At 33.4% G+C, this 11,163-nt stretch overlaps 1 protein-coding gene across 2 annotated transcripts in view; it reads right to left on the bottom strand.

Annotated features, from left to right (window-relative positions):
• Positions 1-11,163, bottom strand: part of LOC106457195 (ephrin-B1-like) — a 370,555-nt gene that overhangs the window by 169,167 nt on the left and 190,225 nt on the right. Inside the window, exon 1 of one of the 2 annotated variants that reach the window (XM_022383054.1) lies at positions 10,364-10,579. The exons of the other annotated variant lie outside the window; for it this stretch is intronic. Coding sequence (XP_022238762.1) covers positions 10,364-10,482 — 119 coding nt within the window. The 5' untranslated portion in view covers positions 10,483-10,579. Of the gene's footprint in view, positions 1-10,363; positions 10,580-11,163 lie in introns of those variants that run through there. 2 annotated transcript variants of the gene reach the window in all.

Below are 11,163 nucleotides of genomic sequence, written 5' to 3'. Positions count from 1 at the left end.
TACCTACAAACACTCACCCAAACTAATGATACTTGAAACTAACTCGTGCTTTGAAACATAATTTCAGTTTTACATAATGGAATATCTTATTGTCTCTTTGATCCCAGTTTTATTACCCCAAATTATAAGTCACTGATTTCCTATACATTTAGGTTGGGAGTTCGAGTTCTTTATTGTTTTTATTTAAGGTTTATGCTTACAAGATAGTGATGACATGTTAGATGAGATCTCAGAATAATGGCTTGATGACATCCTTTATGTTTTTGTTTAAACGGACATAGATTTTGATGTTTATATTTTGGTGTTATCGTGTCTAAAGAGGCTTGGCATGGCCAGGTGGTTAGGGCGCTCGACTCGTATCTGCGGGTCGCGAGTTCAAATCCCCGTCACACCACACATGCTATACCTTTCAGCCGTCGGGGCGTTATAATGTGACGGTCAATCCCACTATTCGTTGGTAAAAGAGTAGCCCAAGAGTTGGCGGTTGGTGGTGATGACTAGCTGCCTTCCCTCTAGTCTTACATTGCTAAATTAGGAACGGCTAGCGCAGATAGCCCTCGTGTAGTTTTGCGCAAAATCCATAACAAACAAACAATCATGTCTAAACGAGTTTGAACCTAAAATGAGAAATTTACAGTATTATACTCGTGAAAAATTACATCAACTAGTGGTTTATTAATTAGAATTAATCAACATTAATTAGAAAATGTGTGTCAAAAGTAGAAGTGATATTTACAGTTCTGCCTATAGTTTGGACCATATTCATACCTCTTTCTTGGACAATTGGGAATATGGTCCAAACTAGCATTATTGTATAATTGTCCAAGAGAGAGGTATGAATATGGTCCAAACTAGCATTATTATATAATTGTCCAAGAAAGAGGTATGAATATGGTCCAAACTAGCATTATTGTAATACCTCTCTCTTGGACAATTGTACAATAATGCTAGTTTGGACCATATTCATACCTCTTTCTTGGACAATTATATAATAATGCTAGTTTGGACCATATTCATACCTCTCTCTTGGACAATTATACAATAATGCTAGTTTGGACCATATTCATACCTCTCTCTTGGACAATTGTACAATAATGCTAGTTTAGACCATATTCATACCTCTTTCTTGGACAATTATAAAATAATGCTAGTTTGGACCATATTCATACCTCTTTCTTGGACAATTATACAATAATGCTAGTTTGGACCATATTCATATCTCTTTCTTGGACAGTTATACAATAATGGAATGACGAAGCTTTTTTTTCATTGCCTAACATGCAGAAGTTTTGCATTTATTTTGTTTTGTGTACCACAAATAAATAAACCACAGTTACAGAGAAAGATGTCAACCAGCTAATCGGTTGATTTGGTTTAGAACTTTTACTCACGCTACACAAAGGGCTAACTGTGCACAGTTTCATTAATTAGTGATAGTCTAGAGAAAAGACTGCTAATCAACATCACCCACCGCCAACACTTGTCTGACTGAATAATTCCATTTAACATTCTCTCTTATAGTGCACTCGCGGTCCTAAAGTGTGGAGCGCGTTTCTGCAGCAACGAGCCGCAATCGGGATCCCTAGGATTCACATTCGGATCATGTTAACCACTATATCACGCCCAGCCCCAGCCCATCTGACATTGTATGATTGTGTAATATATGTAAGATAAAATACCAGCTTAACATATAAGTATAGGTCAAACTAGTCTAACAACACGTGGCTGTGCAATACGTGTAAGGTATATATAACAGCTTATTATATAAGTATAGGTCCACCAAACTAGCATAAAACGGTGATCTGTAACTAAACATGACAGATTATGCACAGTTTCGATCATTCATTTTAGTAACAAAGTTTGCTTTATCTTGCGGTAATTATTCGTTTCAACAACAAGAACGAACCTGTTCATGCACAGTAAAAGCAAAAAGATTCTCGACATGTTCAAAATCTGTAATAATAATAGCGAAAAAAATTCCACGTTTATTGCGTCAATCAATAAAATGCTTGTTATCATTAACTTGTATCCTGCAACATTCAAAACGCCCACACTTCACACGCACATCTACTGATGGTTACTGAATATTAGGATACAGAATATAAGGGAGCATAAAACAATCTAAAAACTGGTAACTGGTCCGCTTTTCAATACATATTAAAATTTTAATTATTACTGGCTGAAGTGCCCGTCCCCTGGACGGAAGTTATGTAAATTCATGATTAATGAAAAGTTATCGTAGGACATGAAAAGTTGCTCCCCCTATACGTAATTGTAAAAAATGCCCATAAAAACTGTAAAACATAAAATGTAAAACTGAAAATTTTTATGTATCTCCCCATGGACTCAATGAACCTCTATATCAGATTTGGTGAAGATCCTGTGGTGAGGTTGTGGTAAAAAAACGCCCATAAAAACTGCAAAACGTAAAACTGAAAATTTGTATGTAACCCCGCATGATCCTAAAGAACCTTCATACCAATTTTGGTGAAGATCCATCCACACCCTGCAAAGTAGTTAGATGGACATACAACAGAGAGTACTATTATATATATATATACACATTATTTTGCTGTTTTTTTATTAATAAAGTTGGCAGTTGATAATACGACATACAATGATGATTGTCATTAATAGCATGCCTGACAACTTAGGTGGTTTAGTCTGAATTCCACAGAGCTAGCTATCTTGTTTATCTAAGTATCTTCTGTCTCACACCCTTGAAGATTTGTTTATTTGTAAAGGATGCTCCCGCGACGCAGATTTAGAAGTTTTACATTTCGTAACTTGCTACCGTGTATAGAATTATCTGTTTTTATCGTAAAAGTGTTTCGACAAGTCGGTTGAATGTTTGAAGGACAGAGTGGAATGTCACGCGATCTTTGACGATTCGGCGTTCTTTGTGCATATAAAAGAACAATTAGCACAAAATTTCAATATGTGTCAGTAGAAAAATAAATTACCTTAGCTTAGTGACAACGATTTAGAAGGAAAAAACAACAACGTTTCAGAAAAGATATAAATATTTCAAAGCGATAATAAATAACTCCATATAAATATTATGGTTAGTACAACAGTACAATATTTACAACACAAATGGGAAAATAACATGTATTATATAGATAACTTCTCAGGGGAAAAGTCTGAATGAAATATACTTAAAATAACTTCACAAGGACAAAGTCTGAATGAAATCTACTTAAACTAACTTCTCAGAGAAAAAGTACGAATGCAATCTACTTATAACAACTTCTCAGGGGAAAAAGACCGAATGAAATCTACTTAGAACAACTTCTCAGGGAAAAAGCCCGAATAAAATCTACTTAAAATAACTTCTCAGGGAAAAGTACGAATGAAATCTACTTAGAATAACTTCTCAGGGTTAGGGGAAAAGACCGAATGAAATCTACTTAAAAGCCTATAATTGATGGCATGTGCATTCAGAAAAATCAATGAGAACATAAATTTATCTACATCCCACAATCGAATATACGTCACACCAATAAAAAGTATATTTATTACATATATATATTTATATATACTTGACGTATATTCTAACCTGGAACACTTATTTGTTATAGCGCAATAACAGTGTTTGTAAAAAACTGGAAACCCCATAATGATTTCTCTGTATATTGATTTTAATTCATGTACGATTTTTGAAATTCTATTCACACAATAGTTATGGAAAACGCCGATTTTATATTTTATAATGTATATATATATACTTCTGCCGTACTGATATCTAGATAATTACAAAACTTTCAGTATAATCTACCAAAACAAGAACACGGTACAAAGGTTAAACAAAATTTATTCAATATTTGCCATATATATGTATTATCAAACGCGCACAGACTGGTCACAAGTTTCAGAATAACTTGCTCGTACAACCAAACAAATATTGAATTTTAAAGTAAAATGGGCGACATTTCCTTAAATAACAAAAACTTTGTAATAGGAAAATCATACTAAAGATCTCATGATTCGTAAACAGAAGCATGTATATGCCCTTATAATAAGATTCATTGTCTGTGTATGTGTCATGTAATTCCTTCTAAACCGCTGATCGGCTCCAAGGTTTGCATAAGGTAAAACCTTTCTCTAAACCCCTTAGGGAACCCATGTATTTCGCGAAAACACTTTTACGGGAATTTCCCGAAAGCGGACCCCAAATTTGGCATTGATATATATATATGATACCACATAAATGTGTAGGTCTACTCATTACAGTTCGTAACTTGGTTAAAGAAATTAAATTTGCTTTACAGCAACCGTGTAAATGTGCGTCATAGGTCCACGCGTTCGCTAGTAAGGAAATAAGAGTAAAAGCAAGAACAATAATCTAAATTAAATTTAGATTGTACAAAATACACTATACGTAAAGTACATCCATTTAAATAAACCGTTTATCAATGTAGAGACTAGATGATATAAAATAAGCAGATTCTGTACATCATTGATACTGCAAGTGAACCGATTTGACCATTTTATCCATTTGTACTGATCGCAGATAAGCGGTTGCTCTTAATATCGAAATACTGCCCAAAGTTACCGAAATACACAAAGAAAGCGTGGAAATATACCGAAATACTGCCCAAATTTACTGAAATACACAAAGAAAGCGTGGAAATATACCGAAATGCTGCCCAAATTTACCGAAATACACAAAGAAAGCGTGGAAATATACCGAAATGCTGCCCAAATTTACCGAAATACAAAAAGAAAGCGTGGAAATATACCGAAATGCTGCCCAAATTTACCGAAATACACAAAGAAAGCGTGGAAATATACCGAAATGCTGCCCAAATTTACCGAAATACACAAAGAAAGCGTGGAAATATACCGAAATGCTGCTGTAATCTCGTTGAAACCACTTAGAAGAGATCAATTTTCTGCTAAACACAGTTTTGTTGCTTAATCAATAAATATATTTCGCCTAATATCACGATGTTGACTTTGATTCAATATTTTAACTCTTAATAAATATACGCATTGAAAATTTGTTGCCATTGTACGTAAACATATCAATATACGTATAAATAAATAACAAATAATGTTTGATGTAGACGTAGAAAATTGGGTTGTGCGATATGTATTCACCACGTATGGCATTTATGTTGTAAATACATAGTAAATGTTACGTTAAAATAACGTAGTTAACACATAAGAGGAAAAATTATCTCTCGGGCACAAAATATGTGTTTATATTTGCGTCGAAAATACATAGTGTTTTACGTGGGAGGCCTCTTTACATGTTCAGATAAGCGGTGATAGCTTATTGCTGATATAGGCTAGGTTTAAGGCCTACTAAAGACTGTAGAGGATAAAGGAATTCCCAATTTATTTATATTACAAACATATGTATACTGCATAAACATTGGTTTCTCATATAGAAAAAAAAAGCAGCACGAAAATAATATAAATCTATCTTAGGTAACTTGATTTTTTCCAATGTCTCTGGTCTTTCCTCTTCGTTGTCCCGGTTTCTTGCCTGCAGAAGGCGCCAGTATGATTTTCAGTTTTCTGACATACGATGTACAAAATTTCGAATCTTTCCTATTCGTATTCCTTGGTAGTTTTTGAAAGGCCTTCTTCCTTTCCTTGTACTTTTATTCATCTTAATTTATGGTCGACAATAATATTGTTTGTATTACTCTGTTAATATAAAGTCTCCTCTACCACTTATCGCCCTTTCGGTATCCTTATATTGTGCATGTACGTATTCATAAATTAATTTGATCAGGTCTGGTATACTTTATTATTTTCAATGTGTATTGTGGACTCACAATTGTTATTTGTCCAGGACGGGACATCACTTCCTATTTCATTTAGAGGAATAACTCGACTATTGAAATAATTTTAGAAACTTGGAACATTCTCCTCACACCAATTTTGAATTAGCATCATTTGGTTTTCTATAGAAGTACAGCTGATGTCATGGTTTAATTATATTCAGAACTCAATCTCTACTTTTTTCGAGTCATATTGTATCTTGAAAGCATCGCTTTATATTGCCGAAAACAAAGAGTATGCAAACAATCTGCTTTGAGGTAAGAAAGACTAAACATGGCGTATATAAACAATTTGATTTGAGGTAGGAAAGGCTAGTTTCATTGCATTTCGCATGGCTTTTTTCGTCATCACATGATGTGTGTGTGTGTAGGAGGAACAGGTTAAAGCACAAATCTGAATGCCAGGTTTTATGATGTGTATGGGCAAGATTGTTTGCAGTAGGCGTTTGCGACTTTTTGGCGATAAATTTCGACAATAAATGGACAACACGCAATCCACTTGTTTTAATATGATATATTCAAAACAAGTCAAACGTATATACAAATGTTTGTTACACAGTCAATCATCTCAGTTGTATCCAAACCTTTAAATAGTCGTCTCTTTTCATCAAGAGTCCACACAGAATAGTTCAATAACTTTAGCTCCCAATTTACAAGACGAATTATTTTTCTCTACTCTGTTATCACAATACATTCAGTGATAAATTCACTTATGTTATCCCCTGGGTTACCACAGTTGTATCTAGAGCTTTAAATAATTCTATTTTACGTCAAGAGTCCACACAAGCTGGTTCAGTTACTTTAGAACCCATTTGACAAGTATTATTATTCTCTACTCTGTTATTATAAATCAATCTGCGATTTTTACTCTTTAAAAGTCGCCAATATACACTCTTTATGACCAAGCTTACAAACACAGTCTAGACCTATTTGACTATATCTCTCAATAACTTTGTCTTACTTTCACTTTTACTAAGTAACTTACTTGCACTAACTTGGTCGCCTTTATATATATATATATATATATATTACCCTACTGAGGCCTAGAACTTTCTACAAACTAGGAGACTTATGATGTAACAATACTCACTTAAAACAACGAGTAAAATTCAAAAGGTTCAAGTAACTTGATGTCCATTCACAACAATTGAATTATGCAACAAATGATTTCTTAACACTTGCGTAAACAAACTTGCCATAACTATCGCTTCTGAAAATACATTTTAACACTTTATAACTAATTAAATCATAACTCTCGTTGTATATTTCTAACACTATATAATAAATGTTATCAGCGTAGACCAAGTCGATTTTTAACTACCCGATTTCAGAGGCGGAAGAGCTGGTTCAAAGTAAAACGCCTATACAAAACAGACCAAAATCAGAATCGTGATCACGTCATACTGTTAGGTCAGACAAAGTTACTGCTCAAGTATTCTCAACTCACACTAACATCTTATAATTTCTGAATTACAACTTGCTCTTCTATGACATATTAAATATAAAACATTTGGTAAAGTATTTCGGTAAATTTTAGCATTTTCTCTGTGTATTTCGGTAAATTTGGACAGTACTTCGGCATATTTTGGTATTAAGATAAGACCCACAGATAACTCTACGTTCTAACGATAGGCGGCAGAATGGAACAACATCCAATTTCGTGTATGTGATAAAGAACCTGTTCGAAATGTGATCAGCTTAGATTAACACGATTTTTTGGTCGTTAGCTTATATAACCTTACTTCTTTATGCAACATACAATTTGCTTGCTTCTTGGTCTAATTATTACACCCTTTGTTTTAAATCATCAGCTGTACGATTAATGATAAATGGAAACTAAGATTTTGTGATATATCTCTAAAGCTTACAAGCTTGTTAACAATTTATAGCATTCATAGCTGTAGGGATAGAACCAATATGAAATGATTCCTTCTTGGTTCTTGCTGTGCTTTAAAAAAAGACCAGTTAAAGGCAAGGCTTCAAATTAACCTATATAATCAAACTGTTCAGCTGGTAACCCTAGAAAACCGAAGCAAGACAACATTTCATTAAATGTTCACAAAAGCTGATTATCGCTATAGGCAATCTTCTGAGCAGTAGCAAACTTAATGATATCAAGAGAAATAAACAATTAAAGAGTATATCAAATGTGATTTTATCTATTAAACAAAGTAAACATTGTTTATTCTAGATATGTATAGTATAGCGTTGCTTGCAAGACTTAAAGTAAACGCTTTCCACTAGACACTATGACGTCCCAAGAAAAACTTTTAATACAGTTTTTTTTTATTAATAAATTTAGACCTCCTCTAATCAATTGCTATAGCTTTGATGACATTGAGCATAAAATTACAATTACAAATCATAGATGAATCACAACTTAAAACTTTTTTAGGAAGAATAGTCATAGGATGTTTTGTTTCTGTTCACTGTGAAGAAACTGGTGACCTCATTTGGCTCTCCTTACGATATATATTTTTTATTTTGATTATATGCAATTCGTTTGTGAACACTTTTATAAACTCCGGCAAATAGCACAGGTTGGTAATCAATATAGCATATCAAATACACTTTTCTATAGTTATAAAGATTAGAATTCATTGTTTCATCAGTTAGATACCCTTACTGTTAGCAATATTTTCAGCCATAATCCCAATAATAACTCACGAGATTCGACCAGTTTAGAAGAATTAGGCCAGTCCTAAATACATATATTAAGCTAACAATGCAAAACAATCAATATAATTAAACTATAATAAAATGATAATGGCATTCGATATGCTAAATAATGTAAGAAATACTGTTAATAAAAGTAACAACTAAAGAATATACCATAGCGGTTCCTGTACTAATAGAGTATTATTGCTGAAATGTGTTGAGAAGTTTATTGTTAATTGCCAATGGCTTATCACTTAATGTTAGAACTGTTAGATCAATAAATTTTATATCAAAATAATAATAATAATTAAAGCTTTTAACCTGTGTATAAAATATTCCCGAATTCTCACACTAAATAATGGCCACATCACTATTTGTACAACTTTTACTTTATCAGTTTATTGACGTTACAGTTCTGACTTGTATACGGTACAAAAACACTAGTTTGTGTTATTTGTGCCGCAGCGCGGTTCATCACGAGATACCAGTATGGTACATAATTCCAATACACATTCAAAATGTAGCCTTACTGAAATACGTGTAAAGTTACGGTAACTTGTACTTTACCTGTATGTGTTCATGAAGCTATATTTAGTTAAACGCTTGCACTTTAACTTTCTTGTGAGAACAGGTTTCTTACTTGAAATTGAGTCGGTTTCGAAGAACGTATTCTGGTTCATATTATTGTAACAAAACCAACAAACTATTGGATTTAAAAATACGTATTACGTCAATTTACTTAAGTGGATGAAACAGTGGCACAATTTTCGCAGGCTTTGAAGTCTGAGTAACAACTCAAAACGATACAATTGAGCCATTTAATAAGTTTCCACCTTAATACTTTCATATGCTTGTGATAAGATTGAGTGAATGATAACATAAGATAACATAACTGTCTCAAATCAGAAATACATATATGTATATTATACATATGAAGGGTCTTCTCATGGTTTTAGTAGTTTTGGAGAATGATTTGAGTTATGAAAACTATTCTTAAAGCTCATAACATAAATATGTCGTGTGTATCCAAATCTAATGGTAAATTATTCGATCCCGTAGTTACACAACTCTCACACCTCCAAAGTGTATTTTATTGGCTAGTGTTTTTTATTACAGTTTTAGTTTTTTTTCTAATTGTCAATAATTCTTAAAACACTTGCTTTATTTGACAAATGATAAATGTTTCTGAAATTACTTTCAGAAAGAAATCAAGACAATCAACGCGCGTGCAAAAAGCTGGCTTTGTTGTGAATTTTTAAACATTGTCTCATTTGTTTCAAAGAAATAATCTAACTGTCCTAAAATCAAAAACCTAATGTATCTTGTTTGAAATCGTATTATATATCAAAACATAGAAGGAAGTTATAGTCCATGAAAAACTTTGTTGGATCACGACAAACTAGAACGTTTTTCTCTTGATAGTTTTTGAAAATACGTTATTATTTTTAATGTAAGGAGCGTAATCATTATAATATATACATATAGTCTTTGTGGATAAGTTAAAGTATTGCGTTTCGTAACTATTAGTAGATTTATAAAAGAAGAACGCACGCGCAAATGGGGTGAACCGTCATCAAGAAGCCTATACCCTACATAAGTACAAGTATACGAGTAGTACTATCTATGTAGATTATATATAAAGTACTGTTCTTCCTATGTAAGACTGTTCGTTCATTAGTAACCTCTCAAAATTTGGCTTGCATTTTATCACCTATTATAATCTAGATAATTCTGCAAGAATAACATTAACCATTCACTAGTTTTCTAATCAACTACACGAAAATTTCAAGTTTTCTATTCGCTCGTCGGAACTAGAATCATAAGTTTTGTTCCAATTGAGGATCAGAAAACGAGAGCGCGGAAGATTAGCGTAACTACAATTTGTTTGAAAGTAAAAATTCACGACTTACATTGGATTAGAAGAATTCCAGTAAACATCCGAGAGCCTGGCGCAGCCGAATTCGTCTAGTGAGGCAAGCAACAACATAACACCAGACCAAAGTAATTCGTGATAATACTTTTCCCACATTTTTCACTGACCTGACACACAGTTCACTCGACTTTTCACCGCTGAAATAGAGCTGACAAAAACTTATGTAAACCAGGAATGACAGGCCATACCAAAATGTTGGTAAGAACAATCTCCACCACTTCGTGATGTTCTAAGACAACTAATACATTCTGCAGCCGTGTTTGGGCTTGTCGCGCGTTTTCAAGAATCTGACGACGCTGGAGATGAGCCTAGGTTGCAGTAGGTAAAATATTCTAGACAGCAGACTGTTGTAAGAATCAGCCGTGCGACTAGGCATACAGCTTCTCTCTCCCTCTCTCTTCGTATCCTACTCCCCGTACCATTACCCCAACCACTAAACTTCTACCTCCAGGCACTAGAGAGTCTCTACCCTGAAAGGTGGGGCCAAACACACAGCGTTCACATCCAAAACCGAAGTATCACAATTATGTGTTTGTGTAGGCCTATACGTTCGATTAATTAGTACAAACCGGTAGAACAACAAGATAATTATTTATTATTCTTGGAAACGTGTAATAAATAACACAAGGTTACAAATTATACACTTCCATATAGTTTCCATAATATCACTCTTAATAAATAACGATGTCGTTCACGTTTGAAATATGTTAATTTGTCGGCAACGTATACATATATATATATATATATATATATATGTATATACATGCATAGGGAGAG

This window comes from Limulus polyphemus, unplaced genomic scaffold, assembly GCF_000517525.1.
Source record: "Limulus polyphemus unplaced genomic scaffold, Limulus_polyphemus-2.1.2 Scaffold14, whole genome shotgun sequence".
Taxonomy (NCBI): domain Eukaryota; kingdom Metazoa; phylum Arthropoda; class Merostomata; order Xiphosura; family Limulidae; genus Limulus; species Limulus polyphemus.
This window is presented reverse-complemented; position numbering and strand designations above follow the sequence as displayed.